The sequence below is a fragment of the Sceloporus undulatus genome, chromosome 1 (assembly GCF_019175285.1).
Source record: "Sceloporus undulatus isolate JIND9_A2432 ecotype Alabama chromosome 1, SceUnd_v1.1, whole genome shotgun sequence".
Classification (NCBI taxonomy): Eukaryota; Metazoa; Chordata; class Lepidosauria; order Squamata; family Phrynosomatidae; genus Sceloporus; species Sceloporus undulatus.
In genome coordinates, this window is record NC_056522.1 from 295,274,178 (window position 1) to 295,299,513 (window position 25,336).

The 25,336-nt window shown below is 42.9% G+C and overlaps 1 protein-coding gene across 1 annotated transcript in view; it reads left to right on the forward strand.

Moving 5' to 3' along the window:
• The first annotated feature begins 18,837 nt into the window (after positions 1-18,837).
• PPFIA1 (PTPRF interacting protein alpha 1) overlaps positions 18,838-25,336 on the forward strand; it is a 109,150-nt gene continuing 102,651 nt past the window's right edge. Inside the window, 2 exon segments of the mRNA XM_042453360.1 lie at positions 18,838-19,110; positions 22,534-22,802. Coding sequence (XP_042309294.1) covers positions 22,539-22,802 — 264 coding nt within the window. The 5' untranslated portion in view covers positions 18,838-19,110; positions 22,534-22,538.

A 25,336-nucleotide genomic window follows, 5' to 3' on the forward strand; every position in this document is an offset into this window, starting at 1 on the left:
CTCAATAGTATTTAATGAGTTCTTGGATATGACAAGTGTTCAAAAATAGGGAAGCAGCTGACTGGGATGTTGCTGCTTTGTAGACTTTGTCAGAAAGGTATAGATATAACTTTGCTGGTGCCAGCTATCTCCCACATAGTGTCCTCTATATGTGTTGGACAGATGCATTGGATTACACACTCATCTGTTCCAGCCCTGCTGGTTGCAGGTGATGTGGCACTTAGTCCCACACACCTGGAAGACAGCTGTTTGAGGAAAGCTGGTTTTGGTCTTGTCTATTTGTTCCCCTAGAGTTCATTCAGATATTTCCTATCAAGTGCTCTCTCTGTCTACACTAGACAAAAAAATAAAAATAAAAAATGTATGGTTTATTATTGAATGCATTCATGAACTAAATTAAAATCCCACTGTAACATTTAAAACATATGGTACCTACCCCAGATGATACAAAACAATACATACAGCATCCTTTAATATAGAGTATTTGTATAGACACCAAGGAACATTTCCATGGATATCAGGCAATTTCTACAGTAAGTCTGCAAATCTGAGCTATCTCTTTGCAAGCATGAAGTGTGCACAAAATTCTGCCTCTGGCTAAAATATGTTTTTATTCATACAGGTGAAGAATATTTATTTACAGAAAGAGAGTTACTCCTTCCACACAGCCAGTGTGATATGGTGGTTGTGATTACTGCAGACTGGAGAGACCCAGATTCAAATCTTAATTCAGCCCCGAAGTTCACTGGTCAGTTATTGTCTCTCTTTTATCCCAGCTTACTGCATAGGTTGTCATGAGGACAGAAATGGGAAAGACCTATGTACACTACCCTGGGCTCCTTGGAGGAGACACAAGATATAAATAGAATACAAGGCCTGAGGAAAATGAGGAGTGAGGGAAAACTAGGAACATTTACAGCCAACAGGAAATTCAGAAGCAGAAGAAGCCGCTGTCATCAAGTGAGCATGCATGTGTATGAACCAATCCTGGTTGTGTAGTACTCCTCAGAAGTCTTGAAAATTGCATTCAGGACAGCTCCCTTCCTTTGGCCAGCAGTTTCTGCCATGTGTAGTATTAGTTTTTGGCATGTCACTGCATATATTTGAAAAGCAATGCTGGTAGAGGCATTTGAGGAATTTAAGTTTCTGTTTGGCAGTTAAGTGCTGGGCTCTAGTGCATACAAGGAATTTCCTGGGACTGGCAGGTTGCTACATTTTAGATTTGCAAGAATGTGTTTCCTTCATCCTTTTCTTTTCATAACTGTTTCACATTCACATCAAAATTCCCAGAGCTTTGTTTCTCTTGTTCTGCTGACTATAAATCTGTGGTTTCTGCAGTTTTCAGTTGTCTCTTTTGCAGGCTTGAACTTGGCTTTAACTCTTTAAAAGGTGTATATTTCTCCTTGGTGTAACTGTTAGATAGCCCTAACTGTTTATTTTCACATGGATGGAACTCCTATTAGTTCTTCATGTAAGACCCTAACATATTTCTATCCCCATTTGGGGGCATGGTGCCCAAGGCAAAGTACATATTTAAAGGCAAAATCTAGAGCTTGAGTTAATCAAAATGAAATGACTGATTAATATAAAGCAATAAGGAAGAATTAAGAAGCAGCGCAGGAAAGAAAGAAAGAAAGAGGAAAAACGTTTTAGTTTAAAGATAACCATGTTCAAATAGATGAAGGTCTGTGAAAGAGAGGATGAAGCAAACTTGTTGTCTGCTGCTCCAAAGGGCAGTACCTGAACCTTTGGATTCAAATTACAAGGAAGCATATTTCATCTAAACAGGAAGAGCTTCCTGATGGTAAGAGCTATTCAACAATTGGCAGGTGGTGGATTATCTCCTTTGTTGGAAAGAGCTTTGATAGCAGCCTTTCAAGGAGAGATGGTCTTGGCAGGTGGCAGATTCTTTCCTTTGGCTTTCTCTGGGATATCTTACCTAAGGTTCATGCACTGACAGGAACTAGATGACCATTGGGCCTTTTCCACCTCTATAAGTGTATGTATCTAAGGGCTTGTCTACATTAGCTCTAAATTATGAATTCCTCTTGGGCTAGCCACATGGTATTTACACCACACAGCCTGAAAACCACAGATTAAATGTGGACCATTTACACAACAGTCAGACCTGATTTAGGGTTTCCAACCCTTGTCCCACATTTTAAAAACTTACATTTTGCTCCAGATTTTCCAGAAAATGTGGATCAAAACACAGTGACAACAGGCAGCAGTTGGCAAGTGCTGGCCCCTCAGCAACCTTGATGAGTTGCTCAAGTCACTCAGAGGTCAGAAGAAGGCTCGGGCCCTTGTTCTGACCTCAGAGCAGCTCATGCCTACAGTGGCAATGTGGCCAACTTGCAGGGATCACTGCTATCCATCTTCTTCAGCAGGTATGGGGATGAATTTGGGGGGACTGCAGCTGTCAGAATACTCTGGGGGCAGCCAGGAGTAATCTAGCAAGTATAGACAAGCCCTACGTGAACAATGTACGAGGACAGAAATTTTGTCTATTAATTTTATTAAGAACTTTAGAGAGATCTGGATTAAGCAGTTTAATGGGAGGGAGGGTTCGTATGGTTAATTCTCAGACTTTTTGATCAGCAAGGATCATAACATTATCTAACTAAGGCATGGTACAGACCACCCCAAACTGCGTGGCTTCCCTCCGGAGTAAAAAGAACCTGGAAAAAGCAGGTTCTTTTTGCACAGCAGGGTGGATGTCATGAGTGCGCCAATGGTGCACTCATGGTGTAAGCACCGTGCGGCACTGTGCGGATGCCGTGCAGCGCTTACCTCACAATGGCACTGACCATGTACACGGGACGTCGCCATTGTTATGATGCCACTCTGTACTAGGGTAAGGGACTGTGTGGTTGCCGTGCAGTCCCTAACCTTAGTATCTCCAGGAGTATGCCACATTTGGGCGGTCTGTACCATGCCTAAATCATCCACTTCAGTTTTTACAGTGAGTTTTTCAGCGTTCTTTAGAGTTGCTGGCAGACTTGTTGAATTTCCTAGGAACAATATATCCTTATTTTAAGGGATGGCTTAGTCTTGAGTGAGAGCCAGCATGATGTAGTGGTTTGGATGTTGGACTATGACTCTGGAGACCACAGTTTGATTCCCCACTCAGTGAGGAAACCCACTGGTGATGAACTTAGGCAAGTCACATGATTTCAACCTTGGGGAAGACAATGGCAAACCTCCTCTCAACAAATCTTGCCAAGAAAATCGCATGATAGGTTCATCTTAAGGTCACCATAAGTTGGAAAAGACTTGAATACACAGAACAACAACAACAACTTGGGTCTTCAATGAGCAATTAAGACAAACTGCCAGTATCAGCTTATTGACAACACAATTGCTGATATTGGAAGATTTTCCTCGGAAAACATGAGAGCCTGCACTGCAGAATTTATCACTGCACCACTGCTTGAGACATATCACTCCCAAACAAGGACATAATTACTGTTGCAAATAAAAATGCTTTCCTTTCTATTATTTACAGACCACGATACTAGAAAAATTGCTTAGTGGTTGTGCATTATTTTCATAGTTAAGAAAGGTCAGGGAATTCTCCATGAGCCATAATTTATTTGGTTAGCTGCCCTCTAATTGTTTGCATTTAAATTAGTGGACCAAGCCACTTTAAGGAGTAAACCAAGCTGAGTATAGCTATTAGGAATATTGCTTAATTCTGATTTCTGAGTCTTAATGGAACACACTCCCTGCCTACAAAGCTGCACATTAATAATCAATGTAATAAAAATCTGTTTTCTGTATTTAACTGCAGAGACCATTTCACACTACACCAGTGGTTCTTAACCTGTGGTCTGCAGACTGCTAGGGCGCTGTGATATCCTCACAGAGGGTCTGTGAAGGTTTGACAGCTACTCAGCCCACCTCCTCCCTGCAGTGGAGCAGCTATGTGACAGCAGCCACAGCAGAGACTGGCTGGATGGCTGGGCCTGTGCATTGCCATTTAATCCATTTCAGTTGCAAACTGGAGAGAGGAAGCAGGAGAAATGTCTTCCCTCCCCCTTTAGGATTAACGGATGGTGTAATTGTGAATGGTTCAGTGTTCAGATATTATCATTATCATTATTAGTTTTATATCCTGAGTTAAGTTTTGGGGTTCCATGGAAACATGATATTTAAAGGGGGGGGGCTGGTAAAGAAAAGGTTAAGCACCACTACACTATACAGTTATAGCCACTTTACTTGCTGTGGCTAGGGAGCCACTAGTACTAGGGAACCCTGGTGGCACAGTGGTTAAATGCCAGTACTGCAGCCACAACATTGTCAGTTGGATCCTAGAGGGCTCCAGGTTGACTCAGCCTTCCATCCCTTTGTAGGTCAGTAAAATGAGTACCCAGCTTATTAGGGGCAATTGGTCGACAAACTGTAAACTGTTTAGAGAGTACTTAGTTCACTGTGAAGTGGTATAGAAACATAAAGTGCCATTGTTATTGCTGTGGCTGCATCCTGTGAAATCGTAAGAACTGCTATAGCCATCCACCTGATATGTTATCCATTAATTTGTACTTGCCTCTCTTAAAGTGTAGATGATGACCATCACCCGATCCTAGTGAAGTAATTTTCATTATCAAACTATGGCCTTCATGAAATACATCTGATTGTCTGTCCTGAATCTCCTGTCACTGAGGTTAGACACGTGGTTTCTAGTTTATGTATTTTGGTAAACGACGGCAATGACAATTATCATTTGCTTGCCTTGTCCACATTTACCATAAACTAAATGTAGCACTAATCCATCTGATTTATTTATCTTTGGCGGGATACAAACCGCCATATAGTACGTATAGGATACGTACTAGGGTTAGGAAGGTGCTCTTGTATCTCTGTGGTATATGATCTCTGTTTTAACCGGTATCTTTCAATCTAAGGGCTAGGGCAACATTTAGGTCACCTCATTGTAATATGAAAAGAAAGGTCAGTACTGGATACTTAAAGAACAAAAGTAAAACTGAAACTGAAATACCCCTTTTGTTCTTTTTCTTCTGAAATTATTCAAGTCCTCATGGAATGAGCACAATGCAAAAAAGAATTGACATGGGGCCAAGGACAAAGTGGAACTAAGGAATTTATGAAGAAGTATAAGAAGGAAGTGACCTAAATACCTCATAAGGCACCAGATCCTGTTGAGCTTGAAAGCTAAGCAGGGTCAAGCCTGGTTAGTACTTGGATGGCGACCACTGATGAATGTAGGTTATATTTCAGGTGATGTAGGCTGAAGGCAATATTCCTTGCTTAAGAAAACCCTGTGAAATTCATAGGGTCACCACACATCAACAGAAGGCTTAAAACAGTGGTTCCCAGCCTGTGGGTCGGGACCCCTTTGGGGGTCGAATGACCCTTTCACAGAGGTCGCCTAAGACCATTGGAAAACACATATTTGCACGTAGCAATGAAAATAATTGTATGGTTGGGGGTCACTACAAGACGAGGAACTGTATTAAAGGGTCCTGGCATTAGGCAGGTTGAGAACCACTGGCTTAAAAGGACACACACATGTACACATAGGAAGGAAGAGAGGGAAAGAACTATGTGGGCAATTCATTTTTCCCAGTGAAAATTTGTATATGATGGTTTAGATAGTTTTGAGCAACAGAAAACAAATGCTAGATACTTTTTTAAAAAATAATACAGGGAAGTATTTAAAATAATACTACAACAGAGATGAGCTATGATAATGTCTATGTTGTTGTAACAAACTGTTGATTAATCACACATTATCTCAGCAAAACTTTTATAGTAGAACAGTGTCATTATCCCCAATTTTGGCTGGTGGGGGATGGAGATGCTGAGAGAATAGTGACTTCCCAAAAATTATCAAAAGATAATTTAAGGGCTATCCCATTTATCTGTGGGCTATCCCTTTTCTCTGCTAACTTTTGTAATTACTACATTGTTTTCAAGGTGTTCTGATGAGCAATACATCAGTGTTAGAACCTAACATTGTTAGAACAACAATGAAAATCCTGTTTTTGACAAGTACATGTCATCCAATACTATGATTGTTAAAGAAAGAAATAAAGAAAGCAGGAAGGGTGGGTATATATATTGTGTTAAAAAATCATGTGAATGCAGCAGAGTATGGTTCACTCCCACGACCAAATAAAACAAACAATGTGTGTGGAGAGAGTAATTTAAAAGGCTATTATCTTTTCCCAGGCTTTAAAAATCTGAACTAACACATCAAGAGCTCATGAAAGGAGCTTTTGTATATTTCAACTTACTTGAATATGATTGTATGGTCAGGTTGCTATGTTACATATCCATCCAATGGCTCTTGTGGTGCTGATGGCTGCTGTGCATGACACAGAGTGTGCTTACATGTGACTGTAGCTAAAAATATCATATCATCTTATAAACCGTTTACAAAGTACAATCTGTATACAAGTACAATCTCTTAATGAACTTGGGTTGCAGCAATGAGAACAATAACAAAGCATTGTAAAACCTCTTACAAGCCAGGAAGTTATTACTAAGACCTCCTTTTTTGGCTTCTCTATGTAATACTGTCGAGAAGAGTTCTTTAAAGGGAAAGAGGATATTCTCCTTAATATTTTACTGAGTTTTAGTTTATGTAAACACAAACACAAGAATTATGACAAAAGAGCAATGTAAAAACAGAGAACCCAAAAGTTGTTTGTGACTGAGATGTATGGAGAACCTGCCTGTACCTCAAATGTTGTTGCATACACATCAATCCTGTACATGTGCTTCAGTCTATCTCATGAAGCACAATGCATCCCTAAGCCCTTTTATGTGCCCACTGTATCCCCGCTGGCATCCTGGTATGCTGTAAAAACAGTAAATGTACTATAATGGAGAAAGGGATACTGTCAACTGTGAGAAGAACTACCAATGACTGTTGTCAGTGGGATACGCAATATCATATTAAATAGTATTATATTAAAGTCAATTTATTTTTAGGCTGGCTGTCATACTTCGGCCACATCACAGGAAGGCGTGACTCATTAGAAAAGACAATAATGCTGGGAAAGGTAGAGGGCAACAGAAAAAGAGGAAGGTCATATACCAAATGGTCAAAAACAATCAAAGAAACCAACAACCTGAACCTGCAGAACCTGAGCAGAGTGGTTGAAGACAGGGTTTTTTTTGGGAGAGGTCTCATTCATGGGGTCACCATGAGTCAATCGACTCCAAGGCAGTTAATAACAATAAACAGTAATATTAACCTGTCAGGTGAAGGTGAGGGTTATTTGTTAATAATGTAATTAATATTTCCAAATACCAAGTAATCAAATGAGCAGGAGTGATTATTAATAATGGTTTATAATGGGAAAGATTTCATCTATTAATAAATGACTTTTAAATATAAAATAGCAATAGCATTTTTATTCCAATACTCATCCCTAAGTGGTTTACGATGTGTAAGCCAATTGCCCCCAACAAGCTGGATACTCATTTTACTGACCTGCAAAAGGATGGAAGGCTGAGTGGACCTTGGAGCCCTCCTCTAGGATCAAATTTATAATGTTGTGGCTGCAGTACTGGTATTTAACCACTGTGTCATCAGGACTCCTTAAAACAGGGGTCGGCAACCCCCGGCCCGCGGGCCACATCTGGCCTGGCGAGGCCTTGGGATCGGCCCGAGCCCGGTCCTGCCACCAATTGTCAAAGGCCCCGCGCCGGCGGCAATCGGCGGCAGGACCAGGGCTGTCTCACGGGCCCTTTGGCCTCTCGCACGAGCGGCCCTGCCTGGCTCCCTCCGCCGACAGGCGGGCGGGCAGGGCCAAGGAGCCCCGCTTCAGCGAGGCTCCTTCGCCCTGCCTGTTCCCCTCCAGGCAGGGCAGGAAGGGAGCGGGGGTCCTCCTCCTTCCCTCCCTCCCTTCCCGCGGCTGCCAGACAGCCGCTAGCAGGGAAGAAAGGGGGTGGGGGAAGAGGAGCAGGAGGAGGAGGGAGGCAGGAAGGCAGGAAGTGAGGAGGAGAGGGAGGCGGGTAGGAGGAGGAGGAAGACGGATGGGAGGAGAAGACGGAGGCGGAGGAGTAAGGACGAAGGAAGGAGGAGGAGGATGAAGAAGAAGAGTAGCAGGAGGAGGAGGAGGATTTCCATTCCATTTCTACAGGTCTGCTTTGTTTTAACAATGATAGTGGTGATGATGTTGTTGATGATGATGATGATGATATCAGTCAGTTTCTGAGACATGCACTCACTCTTTCAGAAGGTGAGACCGTGTGACTTTCAAAAGTGCATTTCTGTGTATTTTCGGTGCTTTTAATGCTAAAAGGTCTGCTTTAACAATGATAGTGATGATGATGATGATGATGATGATGATGATGATGATGATGATGATGATGATGATGATGGTGGTGGTGGTGGTGGTATTGATATCAACCAGCTTCTGAGGCCCAAATGTCCTCCATTTTGAACATGCCTAACTAACATGCATTTATATTAACTTTTTTTAAAAAGCATCACATTTTTCGCATGTCCTCCATTTTTAAAAAAATGTGTCCTACATTTGAAAATGTCCTATATTATTTAATTATTTAATTATTTATTTTTTGACTTCAGCCCCCCAGTTGTCTGAGGGACAGCAACCCGGCCCCCGGCTCAAAAAGGTTGCCTACCCCTGCCTTAAAGTATAAAAAAAATCTACATGGTAAAGCCATATATTTTAAACTTTTTTCTTATTTTATGCATTTTTTAAAAGTTACTAAGTTCTGCCACTCCCCATTAGGCATGTGACTGCTGAGTATTTGTCCAATATGGCAAGTGGCTTCTGGCACTGCAGAAGTTATCTACCCCTGTTTTGTAGCAATTCTGTGAGCACATCTCCAATTTTTAAGAGTACTGCCTGCTCTTTCTCACTTCATTCCTATAAACAGACCAAGCACTTCTACTGTCTATATTTACAATCCTTTATTTGTTTGAAGCATAGTAGACTGTTCCAGTTGTGATCATGATATCTTATGCCTTGCCCTGTGACAAAGCTCACCACACATCTTATATATTTTTTTCTGCTGAAAACACCAAGTACAAAAATGCTGCCAGGAGACACAGTTTCCACAAGGCTAAATGAGTTCTAGATTCTGCTTTCCTGTCACAGGGATCTTTGCTAGGCTTACCTGGAGAAGGTGATGACTGAACCTGGGACTTTTCCCCTCCAAAGCATGTGCTTTTCCATTGAGTTGTAGTCTTTCTTCTAAGTTTTATTATCTGAGGTCATAGCATAATATTCACCAGAACTAATAATAATAATAATAATAATAATAATAATAATAGGTTTTATTTATATACCGCCCAATCACTGGGAATCTGAGCGGTTTACAATAGAGGGGATAACAGACAATTCCCTGCCCACAGGCTTACAATCTAAAAGACACGACACAAAAGGAGAAGGGAATGGTGAGGGGGGGAGGGAATCAGGTCTAGCATTCTTCTCTCCCTCTGAGGCCTGGACCAAGGCAGATGGACTATTCATGCAAGGAACCAATTAAAACACAGAAGTATCCTTGGGTTAATAAGGAATGCATTCTTGGAATGCCATGGTGAAGTTAGAACATTAGCTAGAATGCATACATATTAGAAAGTCTACACATTTTGGCCTAATAGAAGAATAGTGGTACAGGCAGCAGGAAAGTCTACTGCTGTAGAAAGGGAAAACTGTCCTCCTCCTGAGGCCTATCTGAATAAGTTCTGTGTGAAATCATTAATCTGTTTCATGTGTTGAACAAACATTATTTGGACATGCATTTGGACCTACACCAGCAGTTTCTAAATATATAAAAATCTTCCCACAGTATACCAGTGAGCCAATGCTATATAGTGGTTTTATTGCCAGACTGTAATAGATCAGTGTTTGAATCCCTGCAGGACTATGGATACCCACTGGGTGACCTTGGACAAGTCATACATTCTTACCCTTAGATGAAGGCACTGGCAAATCAAGCATTGGCAAGAAAACCTTAGGATAGGGTTGCCATTAGTCAGAGTCATCATGAAGGAGCATAGAATCATAGAATAACAGTAAAAAATAAGCCAATGCTGTCCCATTGGTTAGAACAAGTAAACTGATGTATTGGTTATTTCTTGGGGGAAAGTATTACAATGATTTCAGGCATTTCAACCCCTGCTGAGCTCATGACAGCATTAAATTATAATCCATAAATCCTCTCAGCTGCATTAAAGACTAGCTATCCATTTTCTTCTGGGGTGTGTGTCTGTGTGCCTGTGGCGTTCAACACTTTATCTTTTCTTGGTTATTTTTATTTTATAGTTTTCAGTGATTTTTCTCAAAGTCATTTTGATTCCTTTAAATTTCTACTGTACTTTTTGCTTTGCTTTGTTTCCAAACATGCACATTCCCATTCCTGATTGTAATTTAGCCTGTAACTAGGATTAAGCACAGCATATACTGTCTGCACATTCTTCTTTTTCTCTTTCATATGCACTGAATGTTTTAGTGTAACCTTCTCGGAGTAGGGACTTACCCAAAACATCATGCGCAAAAAGGGATAAATAAGTAATTTGAGTCATTAACACAGATGCTCAAGAGCAAAACTGTATGGAATGCCACTTGATTCTAAGATTTTGGCAAACAATTCTCTCTGAGAATTAATGAAGCTCCACTTGCATATTTCCAATGAACATGCAAAGTTACTTTTCCTTTGACAACAAATAGTAAAGCCTATTTTCAAAAGAGGTTTGTAGTCAATAAGATTAGAAGGCAAGTTTCTTTGGATTGATTGTTTTAAAGCAAGGTTTTCCAGTCAACTCTCCACCACTTCACAGAAGCAATACCTTATAAGTAAAATAAGGATTTTAAGTGCTACTGTGATGAACGCCTCTCTTTATGTACTTCATTAATCGTGTGTCCTGCTGTTTCCTGCATGTTTCCTATCTGGTTTTCAGGACATCCGACAGCTCCTTATTCATCCAGCTGGCTTTCTTATGAGAGCTTGTTATCTTTCCTTTAAATCAGAATTGCCTGAAGTTGTATTTCTGATAAAATCTCCTTCTAGAGCAACTGTTGCCTTCGACACATTTCTACCTTAGATCCTTCCCCCCTTCTGTGAATATCTGTGCAAATCCTCAGATGAAATCTGGTAGGTTTTTACAAATCCTCTTTTTGTAATGATGCTTTTAGATCATATCCTGGGTAGTTCTGTCTTCTTGTCTTTTTCTTCTCTTCACTTCTTCTCTTTTTATCACATCAAAAACAAAACAAAGTCTTCACTTTTTGTTTCTTTTGGGTTTTTAATGCAAAATACTATATTTTAATATATATATTGATAACTGAGCACTGTGGTGATACAGTACAGTTCAGCAAATTCCTTTACACACATTTTCTAAAAAAAGTATGAATACCCTTTTTGAAACTAGTTCATTTGATGATATTACAGCTTCTACCTACCACCAATCACATCCTAGACTTCTCAACAGAACAAGTTTACTTTCTCAACACCATCATACACCTACACAATGGACATCTAAACAACACACTCTATCGTAAACCCACTGACTGCTACATGGAGTTACATGCCTCCAGTTTCCACCCTGAGCACCCTACCAGATCCATAGTCTACAGCCAAGCCCACTGCTATCATCTTGTCTGTCAGGGTAGGAACTGGGGGCAGGAAGAAACCCAAAGGCAATACCGCCCCCCCTTGTCCAGTGGTAGCTGTGCTCCTGCCCATCAGTCTTTATTTCCATCACCCGCTCTAGTCTCCAGGTGGCCTAGATTTGAAACTCTTCGGTGGCACCAAGGCTTCTAGTACTTCTGTGTAGCCACTAGTGCATATTTTGTTCATACTATATGAATATTGAGACCCAGCATGGCATAGTGGTTTGAGTGTAGTACTAAGACTCTGGAGATTTGGGTTTGATTCCCTGCTTGACCATGGAAACCTGCTGGGTGACCTTGGGTGAGTCATACATTCTCAGCTCCCACTAAAAAATTCTTATAGGGTTGCTATATGTCAGAAACAACTTGCAGGCACATAATGACAACAATATGAATGTTACTGTATAAAGCAACTGGATTTCTGCCCGAAGTCTCCATTCATGAAATCTGTTTCAAAACACTCAAGAATCTGAAGGCAAAAACAAAGATACCAAAATCATGAGCCATAAACTACTGCTTGGAATACTGGAGCAGCTGGACCCAATGCATGTTTTCTTGGAGTGCATCTACAGTCTAGAAATAAAGCAGTTTGACAGCACTTTAAGTGTTGTAGCTCCACCCTATGGATTTGCTGTTTGGCAAGGTCTTTAGCCTTCTCTGCCAAAAAGTGCTGGTGCCTCACAACACTACAAATGCCAGGATTATGTAAAATGGAGCCACAGCAGTTAAAGTGGTGTCAAACTATATCATTTCTACAGTGTAGATGTGTTGATGTTAATATTATCTCCTGTTGCTGTGGAGTGGAGTGAACAACTGTCACCCTTGCATTTTTAATTCTTCCAAAACATATATTCATATAAATGTAACATTTTAGGTGCATTATTTGCAATGGTAAAACTAGTTATTTGAAGTAAACAACATGGGAGGGGGTCCTTGAAGAGCTGACCATTGCTCACTCTGTAATTCATTAGCTGGTGAAATTCCCCCCACCCTCCCCTTCTCAAAAATGTTAATCCCCTCCGGCTAAGCTCTCAGAAACCCGGCTATGGAGCATGTTTTCTTTTCTCTTCTCAGCCCAGATGTCTGCCAGTCTCTCCACCCCTTTCCGGTGTCTGCCTTAACGTCTCACCGGTGGAATAATGTTATTGGCAGGACAATATTGTGCATCTCCACCTCATGCCCATCAACAAATGGAAAGAGAGAAGGGATCCTACACCCCAAGGCCAGAATTGCACAGTTGTGGAAAACAATCTGCGTGATTTGACTTGCAGCAGTGGGCATTTTTTTTTCTTCTTGGTTTTAAGTCTGTTACAACTAAACAACAGGAGAGTCTCATGGCACCTTGGAAAGACTGTTTTTTGGCATAAGCTTTCATGTCATGAAAATGTCTGTCAAATAAAATGTGCTAGTCCTCACACGAGATGGAGTGTTGTTTTTTTTAACTGTATACCTGTGAACTCAGGGTACATTTACACTGTAGAAATAATGCAGGTTGACACCACTTTAACCCTTGTAGTTCCATCCTATGGAATGCTTGGATTTGCAGTTTTAAAAAGTCTTTACTCTTTTCTGTCAAAGAGTGCTGGTGCCTCACAAAACCCTGGGATTCTGTAGGATGGAACCAGGGCAGTTAAAGTGATGTCAAATTGCATTATTTCTACAGAACAAATGCACCCTCATAAACAAGTCCCTTGTTTTCAAGAGCAATTGCTCCCAGGTAAGAATAGAACATGAGATAACGTTTAGTACACCCACAGTGCAGAATTAAAGCAACTTGATACCACTTTGGCACTATCTATAGGATAGTTCTGGGATTTGTAGTTTGGTGATACAACACAGGTCTCTAACACTTGTTGGTAATTGTCCCTGAGTTGTCCTCAACTCATGGTGACCCTGTGGATGAGATTCTGCCAAGCCCCCAAATCCTCCACTTCTCTCTTTAGGTCTTCTAGATTCAGGCCTGTGACCCCCCCTGGTTGAGTCCATCCATCTGGTATTCGGTCTTCCTCTCTTACTGATTCCCTCTAACTTTCCTAACATTATTGCCTTTTCTAATAGCCATGCCTTCTCATGATGTGCCTGGAGTACAACAGCCCCAGTGTTGTCATCTTGGCTTCCAGGGAGAGTTCAGGCTCGATCTGTTCAAGGATCCATTTGTCTTTTTGGCTGTCCACAGTATTCTCAACACTTTTCTCCAGCTCCACAACTTAAATGAGTTGATTTTCTTCTTATCTGATTTCTTCACTGTCCAGCTCTCACATCCAAACTTGGTGATGGGGAATGCAATGGCTTGGACAATTCTAATTTTGGAGATCAGTTGTATGTCTTTACTCTTCGGGGTTTTTTAGTTCTTTCATAGCTACCCTCCCCATTCCTAGCCTTTTTTATTTTTTGACAGCAGTCTCTGTTGTTATCAAGGTTTGATCCAAGGCATCAGAAATATTTTAACTGTTTAAATTTCGCTATTGTCTAGGCTGTATCTACGTAGTTCCACTATAGTAATTATTTTTGTTTTTGCACTTTCTCCCTTGACTTTCCTTAGTAATTGTTTCAAGTCTGTGATGTTTTCTGCTAATAATATGATGTCATCTGCATAGCTTAGATTGTTGATAGAATCCTTTCTCCTATCTTCACTTCTCCTTCTCAGGCTAAACCCGCTCATTGTATGACATTTTCTTCATACATGTTGAACAGATAGGATGATAAAATGCAGCCCTGCTCGACTCCTTTGCCAATTGGGAACCATTCTGGCTTTTTGTGGATTTTTCGGGCTATGTGGCCATGTTCTAGAAAAATTTCTTCCTGACGTTTCGCCAGCATCTGTGGCTGGCATCTTCAGAGAATGCTTTGTCTGGCATATGTATGCCAGCCGCAGATGCTGGCAAAATGTCATGAAGAAAATTTTCTAGAACATGGCCACATAGCCCGAAAAACCCACAAAAAACCATGGATGCTGGCCATGAAAGCCTTCGACTTCACATGGGAATAGGGTTGCCATGTCCTGCCTGGGGGCGAGACATTCACGGTTTTTAACCGGTCAGGGAGGTCTTGTCCTGTTTTCTAATTTGACCCAGGTTTGCCCCGGGTCAGGTGGCTGCCACTGCAGTGGCTGTGGCGGCTGCTGCGGCTGCTCTTGCGAGCGGCTGTTGCGCACGGCTGCTCCAGCGGCCCTTGCGCACATGCACCACCTCCACCTGGAGCGGCTGCTAGCAAGGGCTGCTGGAGGCGGCGCATGAGTGAACGGCCACAGCAGCGGCCGCTAGCAGGGACCGCTGGAGGTGGCGCATGCACGGACGGCCACAGCAGCAGCTGCTAGCAAGGGCTGCTACTGTGGCCGTTACATGCATGCGCCGCCGCCAGGGCTGATGTGCTAGTGGTGCGTAACGGGCCGCTGGAGCGTCTGGTGCATGCGCGAATGGCCACAGCAGCGGCCGATAGCAAGGGCCGCTGTGCCTCAGTTTTGCAAAAATGTCCTCCATTTTGATCAGGGGTAGGCAACCTTTTTGAGCCGGGGGCCGGGTTGCTGTCCCTCAGACAACTGGGGGGCCGAAGCCAAAAAAAAATAATTAAATAATTAAAAAAAATTAAATAAATAAAAAACCAGGAAAATGTAGGATAAAATTTTCAAATGGGGACACTTTTTTATAAAAATGGAGGACACGTGAAAAAATTTGCTGATTTTTTAAAAAATGTTAATTAAATGCATGTTTCTGAGGCTTCTATAGACAATTGCTCCACCATGCCCCTCGCGCAAGAGGCCAAGGCCCCGGCAGCAATCAGCGGCGGACCGGGCTGGGGCTGGTCCCAAGGCCTCGCCGGGCTGCATCTGGCCCACGGGCTGCAGTTGTATACCCCTGATTTTGATCATGCCTAAGAAAACATGCTTTATATTAACACTTTTAAAAAGTACAGTATTAAATTTTTCACGTGTCCTCCATTTACAAAATATGTCCTACATTGGGGGGGGTGTAAATTTTGTCCTACATTTGTCCTACAATTTAAACATTTGTCCCGGTTTGGAGGTTGACAGTCATGGCAACCCTACATGGGACACCATCTGTTTCTCCATGTTCTGTTCTAACAGTAGCCACTTGTCCTAAACTACAGATCTGACAGACTAGGCTGAATACCATATTAAACTACCAATCCCAAGATTTCCACAGGATGGATCTGTGATGGTTAACAGCAGTGCCAAAACTGCTTTAACTCTGTAGTGTGGATGTAAATGTATCCTAAATTGCAAGGCAATGTTTAAAATTGTACTTTATGAGCAACAGAACCTTGACTGAACCTACATTTATTTCAATATGCATTGTGTCCTCAAATCAGCCCATTTGTTACGACATGGTGTTACTCTATGCACTTCTAGGGCTGCATTTGCACTGCAAAAGCAATCCCACTTTAACTGCCGTGCTCAGTGCTGTTGGAGTTCTGGGCAGTTGTAGTTTTGTGAGACAGTCAGCCTTCTCTGCTGGGGAATCTGGTGCCCCACAAACTACAAACCCCTGAATCCCATAGCATTGAGCTATGGCAGTTAAAGCAGTGTCAAACCGGATTGTTGGCTGTCGTGCAGAGATGAAGCCTTAGGTCCAAACACTGCAGAAATCATCCAGTTTGAGACTGCTTTAACTGCCCCGCTCAAGTAGGGAATTCTGGGAACTGTGGCAATTGTGGAGACATTTAGCTTTCTCTGTCAGAGAGCTCTGGTGCCACAATAAACACAATTCCCAGGATTCCGCAGCACTGAGCCAGGGCATTTAAAGCAGTCTCAAACTGGATTATTTCTGCAACTACATGAGTAGTGTTGTTCATATCTGTACTAAGACAGGCGAAGTAATGCTTATAAACCGTCAAGAGCAGAAAGTTGAAGAAAGCAGCAAATGATGGAAGCTTGAGAATGATTGTGTTGGTAACAAGTTGTGTTTGTAACTGTTACTGTCTTTGTGTAAAATGTTTTAGACAGGTGTGTTGTTTTTTAATTGGGTAAACATTTAAATAAAACAGATTTTAAAAGCATGATTATTTCTGCAGTGTGTTTTGGACCTTAGTCCTGCCTCAAAACTCCCTTCATTGTCATTTGTGTTGAAATGGGGGGTGGGGGGGGTGGTTGAATGCCTCTCGAGGCAGAAGGTGGAAACGGAGGAGGATACGGACCGCAAAGGAGGGTTGCGCCTGTTCACAAAAGATGGAGTTTTCACAGGGGGGACAATTGGGACTTTAAATAGTGATTACCTGAGAACATTGTGCAATCGACATCAAAACGTGATTAAAATGAGAGTCCCGAGTCTAGTCTAACCAGGGAATAACCAGGCCATAAAGAGTAAAAGGTGACATGATTTTGCTGTTGTTCTTGCCTGGTTATTCACGGGTTAATGGCCACTTTATCACATTTCACTTTGACATCGAGTTATGCATGGATAATATCACTTTGAACATGATGTCATGTGAAGAAAGCCAATTGCTGGTACTCATGGGTTAATCACTGTTTATACTTTCAATGATCCCCCCTGTGATTAAACTCCATAGTTGTCTAGTCTGCAGACATCAGTCGTAGAGAAGTAGTCTCCCAAACTGTGCCCTTTAAGGGATGTGGACTTCATCTCCCAGAATCCTCAGCCACGTTGGCCAATAGCCTTGGATCTGGGATCTGAGTCCAAAAAAGAAAGTCTCTTAAAGAGCAGCGTTTGGGTGTCACTGGAGACAGGTAGCCCTCTTTGGGCTGCCTGGAAGAAGGGACGTTGGCAGCTGGAGCTTTCCTAGCCTACTTCCCCAGAAGCATTTGGAGCTGAGTAGGAAAGTTGCTGCGCGCCAACCGTCTTTCTCCAGTCAGTCCAAAGAGGCACACAGACCCTCTCTCTCTCTCTTCTAAACTGAGGGGGGAGGGCGCTGCTGAGCCAGGCCCCTCTGTCTCGCAAAGCATTGTGGGCCACGCGCTGTTGTGTGCAGGGGCCGCAAAGGGACGCCGGGAGAGAGAAACGAGAAGCGGCCGGCGTCTGAGGGCCTGGCGGCGGGAGGGACCCACTGCTCCGGCTCCAGCGCCCCGGGCCGCCTTCTCCGGGGCCCAAGGCGCCGCCGCGGGGGAGCACGGAGCCGGACTGGAGGCCTCGGAGATGTGGCGGAGGAGGAGGAGGAGGAGGAGGAGGAGGGCGGGGAGCGAGGACTGCAACGACGACGAGGAGGAGGACCTGGGCAGGGAAGGCAGGCCGGGCTTTAGGCGAAGAGCGGAGGGTTTGTGGTCCTGGGAAGGGAGACGAGGAGAGGAAGAAAGCGCTCCCTCCGCCAGGCTCCCGGCCCTCTTCCCTCAACTCCCGGCGCTTGAAAGTCAGGAGGAGGGGAGGAGGGGAAAGAGAAGGGAACCCCCCTCCCTTCCCCCCAGAACAGCCCCTTGAAGTCGGGGGCAATTCGAAGAGAGAAGCCGGCCCTATTCCCCTCCTCTGCCTCCCTCTGAGGAGGGCGAGGGCTTCTCTGGTATCTCAGCCCCCAGGACTGCCTCCTGAAACTCCCAGGAGGAGGAGGAGGAGGAGGAGGAGGAGAAGGGATGGCGGCGGCTGCTGCTGCTGGTCCCTGATCCCCAGAACTGCCTCACTTTTGGAGTTTGGAGGCGAGGGAAAAGGAGAGAAGGCCCCCTTTTGAAACAGTTGGGGGGGGAATTGGAGGAAAAGAGAGGAGACTCCTGACTTCTCCCCTTTCCCCCTCATTTCCCCTCCCTGGCTCTCCAGGAGGCGTTTGGGAACCAGAGTCTCCCAGAAACCGCCCCTGGGTCCCCCCATCGCCTCTTGAGTCCCAGGGAGGGTCAGCAGGAGGAGGAGGAGGAGGAGAGCTATAGCACTGCTTCTCCCCCCTTCCCTCTCGCCCTCTTGAAGTGTGTGATGGTTTCTCTGGTACCTGGGTCCCCCTTGGCTTTAAGGCCGCCTCCTAAGACAGGCCGCCCCATAAAAGAGGAATTATAAATGCAAGAGAGGAAGACCGGGGAAACGGGGAGAGAAGATCCAGCGCTGCTGCCTACCAAGAGGGGAGTGCCTTCCTGTGTTTCCTTCCAGGGAGATTAATACAGCCTCAGCTTACCTGTATCTCTGTGGTTTTGTTTTTAACGCCATGGCCTAAAGTGAGGCTTCTGTTGTTGATGGTTGTTGGCCCAGAGGCACTGAAAAACGGTGGGTTTGGGTTTTATTATCATCATTTTCTTGGCACATGTTCTTTCCTTCTCTGCTGCCTTGGAGACCTGTGGTCAGGATCTGAATAGGATTTAAAGAAGCCTGGGCTGTTGTATCCATTTTGTCTTACTCTAGAGAACTTGACTCTCACGGCTCCCTTTGAACCATCTTTTCTCCGCAGGGTTATTTATGATTTCCTTACATGTTGAGGCTCCAGTGGCGGGACCTTGTGGATGACTGCTCTGCCTTTGAAATGGTCCTGGAAATCATGCACCGTTGCTAAAGAGAGCTGATCTTGCTGGAAAACATTGGCCTCTTGTAACACTTTATTTCATCAGTCCGGTAAAGTAAGCCGCGGGAGGCTGTAGCTGTCAATGAGAAAATTGCCACAGAAGAGTAGCTTGAAATATATTCCACTCTCAGTGTTTTGTGTCAACTCTGTTGTGTGGTGTTAAGAATTAACTATACAATTCAATTAACTATAAAAGCTCATTGCAATTAGTATATAATCTTAAACATATGGGAAATGGAATTGTCTCACTGAGATCCCATACGAAAATGCTAACTTATGTTTAACTGAGTAAAACTGAATCTATATGACTCATCTAAAGAAGGGTAAAGAAACTTTATTAGAATAGTGCTCAATTTGGTTGGCTTTAATTAAAAAAAAACTTTCCGTTTGGAACTCAGATTGTTATGGTTATTAACAAAATTGTGTAGCTGTTGTACTGAAATGTACAAACACAAATCCATATACATCTTAATTCAAGTTTAGAAACCTCTTCATTCACTGTACAGTAATTTTAAAACTCACGACCATTTGTCTTTAGGGGGCTTGTTCAGTCCTGTGATACTCTCGGAGCAGATTGAGGGAGTATTAATACTTTGGCATTACTGTTTTGATCTGCACCACTTTTGAGTTAGCCTTTGTTTGTACCTAATGAGTGGGTGGAATTAGTACAAGAGTTATCCTGCCCCCCCCCCCCCCCCCCCAGTTTTCCTTCTCTGATGCCATGCTATGGGAGTCAGGAAAATGTATACCATGATACCATTGTCCTATTATGTTGTACACCACATATCACAGATGATTCTCCAGTACTATTCTCCCAAGTTTCAAAACACCGCCTCATTGCAGGACATTCAAAATTCTTATTCTTACAGTCTGCCACTGTTCTGTCAGTATATCTTTTTCTCTTTCCTTCTGCTTTTCCCTAGCAGAGTTTTAGGCATGGAACAAAAACCATCACAGATTTGCCTACTTAACATTGAAGGGTAATTAACTTATCTGTGAATAATGTTTATATGACATTTAACCAACTAGAGATTATATATCAGAAATTGCTACTCTGTGACTATAGTTCCTAGCAAAGTCTGTATATTAAACTCTTCCTCAGATTTTATCCATTTTTTGCGAGCTTCCCCCTTGTTAACTAAATGAGTGTTTAGGATCCCTTAGGTGACAGTTGGGTCTCTAGGTGACAGGCTGTACAGACTGGCATTATACGCTAGCCTCGGGACAGAGTGGGGGCATGGCATCCACACACCGCCCACCTGACCAGACGGCGAGCGACTTCACACCACGTCTTCAGCACAATGCTTACATGCACTGTGCAGAAGAAGCAGCGAAGAGCAGCCACAGTGGTGGCTAGAGCACCCTATCCATGCGCAAAAAGGAGCCACTTTTTGAGGCTTTTTGTGTCACAAAAAGGCCAGATCGGGGCTGCAGCATGTAGTTGCTGCGGTCCTGAGGCAAGGAAAGGGGTGGCACAGAGCTGCCCCTTAGGGACCATCTATTGAGCCCCATGTCATTAAATGATGGGGAAAACAGTATTCAACTTACTCCTGTGGTCTAGCATCTGTTGTTGCCTCAGGTTTATTACTTTCCAATGACAGTCTGGTTTCATCTCCCTCTTTAATGCTGACTGTGGACTCATGCCCCGTTCCTTAGTTATAATGTTGGGTTGTCCACTAGCCACTGGTATGAAGTCCTCTGGCTCTCATTTCAGCAGGTTCTGAATTCTTTGGCTTTACATGTTCTCAAGCCAGACATCACCAATCAATCAGATTCATGGGTTTAGAATTCCATCATCCCACTTTTCAAATCAACCAATCTCATTTTGCCAATTTTGGATTTCTTTACATCAGTGGCCCCCAAACTATGCCCTTTAAGAGATTTTGGACTTCAGCTCCCAGAAGCCTCAATCATGTTGGCCAATTGTCTGGGATTCTGGGAGCTGAAGTCCAAAATTCCTTAAAGATCACAGTTTGGGGACCACTGCTTAACATAGTAGGTAATGGTTAACATTTTCCTATTAGCTAGCTTTACTATAAAATAGGCAAGTCTTATTATTGCAGTGATCATAGAATTCTGTTTTGAAATAAAACACAACAGCATACTCCTGTTTGTTATATCTATATACAGTTTTTCATGTATTTCCTACAAAGTTTCCATTTACTAATAACTATCCAGCTGCAAAGCAAATAAAAACAGAACATGGAAATGATCATTTTTTGGCATTACAATGAGAAGATCCTCCAGCCTGCATAGTCAGTGTGCATTGCTGGCTAGAAAACTGGGGAAGTTGTGGTCCAAAATTCTGACAAAAAGCTATATACTACTTTGATAGTGATAAATATCCATAATACAGAGCATACATTTGCTACAGTATATAATAAGATGACAAAGGATAGGCAACCTATTACACTGCAGACATTTTTAGATAATATCTATCTCTTCCAACATGGCCATTGGTCAGAGATAATAGATACTGTACGCGAGTGATTCCCAAACTTTGGTTGTCCAGGTGTTTTGAACTTCATCTCCCAGAAGCCTGAGCCAACTTGGCCAGCAGTCAGGAACTGAAGTCTAAAACATCTGGAGGACCAAAGTTTGGAAACCACTGCTGTACTCTAAAGCATCTGGAGTGTATCAGTGTAGCTACACAGGATGCAGGTCATGAATGGACACTAGCACTGATCTGTCCTAGCCAACAAAGCCAATGGCCTGGTACAGACCGCCCAAAAAGGGCGGTCTGCCGGCACCCTGGTTTGTTCTGTCAGGAAGCCGCAGTGGACAAACCTTGCGCCTTCCTCACGGAGCAAAAAGAACCCGCGAAAAGAAGGTTCTTTTTGCCAATGGTGCACTCAAAATGTCATTATGGTGCAACGACGTGCAGACGCTAGGCATCCGTCGCGTCAAAATGGCGGTGCTCATCTGTACAGGGCGCCGCCATTTTGAAGTACTGAAGACGTGCTAGGGTTGCGGAGTGTCTGTAAGAAACACTCCGAGACAACCCTAGCACATCTTCATGACGTGCTGTGGCACTGGTCTGTACCAGGCCTATCCTATGCTAAGGAGTGCTCAGAACAGCATCTAGAGAGCTCCACTTTGGCCACCTCTGATGTTGATTAGTCAAACACTAATCTGTGTTAAAATTAACTTGAGCATGGGACAGTTGTGTTAAGTTACACAGAAAAGTCTCTTGTGATACTGGTTGTTATTTTGCAAGAAAAAATGGTTTTTCTATTAGCAGTAAATGTCATGCATGTTTCTTTGATTTTACATCTAGCTTCAGCTGTGACGTAAAATGCTTGTAGAAAAACTGATGGACCTTCACTATTACAGTGACACACGTTAAATAAGCTGAACAAGGATTTGGGGGATTTTATTACATCTAAGTATGACAATTGCTAATGAAAGTTCGGTTACTTGGATCTGTATTCTCCATTTCAAGAATGTAACTGAATTTTAAAACCTTATTTCAAGATGATGTGCGAGGTGATGCCTACCATCAGTGAGGCAGAGATTCCTTCGGGAGGAAGTGGAAGCCATGGTTCAGGCTCCCCTCTACAATCAGATGCTGATTCTCATTTTGAGCAGTTAATGGTATCTATGTTGGAGGAACGGGACCGCCTTCTTGATACGCTACGGGAGACTCAAGAGACACTAGCATTAACACAAGGGAAACTGCATGAAGTTGGTCATGAAAGGGATTCTCTACAGCGACAGCTGAACACTGCACTTCCCCAGGTATTTTATTTATTTATTTGATTTATATCCTGCCTTTCTCCTTATGTAGGACACAAGGTGAACAAACATTATTATTAATAAACATTATTTATATAAAAGTTGAAAGAGAATTAAATAACAGCACAAGTAAAAACAAGATTTTCAAAAATATAAAAATACTGATCATGATAAAAACAAAAACCACAGTCTCACCACAAACTTGGTGTCGTGTAGGTTTTCTGCTAAGTGTGCCTGTGATGGTGATGGTACAAAGAGAAAGCCTTCTCCTGAATATCTTAAAACTCAGGCAGGATCATACAGGGGGATACATTCTTTCAGATAGTGTGGACCCAAATCGTATTGGGGCTTTAAAGAGCACTTTGAATTCTGCCCAGAAATGGGCTTGTAGCTAGTGAAGCTGTTTGAACAGGGGGGTTATATAGTATGATCCTGTAACCAGCCCCTGTCAACAGTCTGGCTGCAGCATTTTACAGCCACTGCAATTTCTGAGCAGTTTCCAAAGACAGCCCCATGTAGTGCACATAACAGTAATCAAATTATGATGTAATAAAGGCATGTGTTACCATGGCCAGATCTGATGTCTCAAGGAACAGACACAGCTGACACTAGTTTTAACTGTGCAAATGCCCACTCTTGGCCACTGCTGAAACCTGTATCCAGGCTCAAATCAGTGTCCAGTCATACACACGAGCAGGATACCAGGCACCAGTGATTCTGGCCTGTTCCAGCCTTTGTGCCAGTGCAGCAGCAGGTGTATGTTCACATGTGTGCCTGCCACTGCACTCTAGAGCAGCTGCTGCTGTGCACCCCTTAGTTGCCATCACTGCCACATTTCTCTCTGAAGGTCTATGCTGTGGCCCATAAGGGCAGAAATGTGATGCCTCCTTCCAGCATCACAGGCCATGCCACTGGGGCTTTCAGAGGGAGTGTGGCAGTGGTGGCAGATAAGGGGTGTGTGGCCATGCAGCCTGCCTGCTGTTGCAGAGGATTTTCTATGAAACTCCTCTGCAAACCGCCAGTTAAAACAGGCTGCACTAAGGACCTTTTGAGCCATGGTTGGGCCAGAACTGCCAAATTGGCATCTGATGTGGCCAATCCCAGCCCAGGCATGTTGGCCTACATCATCCATACAGGATGATGCCAGGCCAAGGGGACCACAGGCCTTTTGGCCACTGCATACAGTCTGTTGGAGTATACCCAAGCTGATTTCTTTAAATTAGCAAGATTTTATATTGTTTTCCTCAGCAGTTGACATGAGAAAATAGAACACTGGAGAAACCTTATAAGATGTGGCAGATGTTTGATTTGAATGATAAAACTTGGAGAGCTGCTCCATGCTGCATTATCTTTGCAACGTATATTCTCAGACCTTTCCAAAAAGTTAAGAATATACAACTGTTCAAAAAGTTGAGAATATACAGTCAGCCCTCCTCATAGGTGGGCTTGCCTTACGTGGCTTTGAGTTTACGTGGAAAGCAAGCCCCATTAAAAGTAATGAGGCACGTACCCACACTGTGCGCCCCACGTTCCTCTGACAGCATGCACCTCATTTCCTATGGGGCTTGAGCATACGCTCATTTCCCCATACTTGGTGAGTCCGGGATGGATTGCCCTCATATAGGGAGGGTGGACTGTACAACCCTAAAGCAAAGCAGGCAACAATATTTTATGACTTGTGTAAGACAAAACTTCTATGTGGTTCCAGTGAGGTATTTTAAAACAGGCTAAATGGACTTGCTATTAAAATTGAAGTAGTTTAATCATATAAATATCTAGGGATCATATTTACAAAGATGAGATTAAATACTAAACCTGAGCAGTAATAGAAAAGATTGGATCTTTTTAAAAAAGAAACGCAAAAAATGCTGATAGAATTATAATTCCATTTATGCTCACACTCTTTATTGAGAGAAGAGATATCAAGAGACTGCAGCGGAACTAGTCATAGTACCTTCACTGATCTTCTCCCATGTAGAGAATTGCAGTAATACTTTTGCATGGCCATTGTGCCAAGGAAAAGGTGGAACAGCAGCCCTGACATATAATCTTGTTTCTGTAGAAGAGAAAACACAGCATGTGATGAGGCTGTCCTGCAGTCTTCATGTATGTGAAAGAGATTTCTTCTGTCTTGACAGAAAGACTGAACTTGCACATTGGAAGATGATATTCTATTTTGATTTAAGTTGACATTCATATATTCAATATGATATTCTATTAAGCTGGTTTGGAAAGTAGTGAGATATTTGAACACTGATATTGTAGTCACATTGTTTTTTCTCTTGGTAAAGGAAAAGCCAAGCGTAATGCAGACTAGTCCAGGGAATCAGCTAATTTTACAGGTGAACTAAATTTTCACCCAAATATGGTCATCAAGTACCTTACTGACAAAACAGTAGTAATACAGCATTTCTCCAATTAATGGCAGGTGAAATAGGAACCGATTATTAATCTCTTACACTTCCTGCTTTAATTAAATCATCACAGCTGTTATGTAGAATCTTTGGAGAAGAGTTTATTATTTCGGTAGTGGTCTT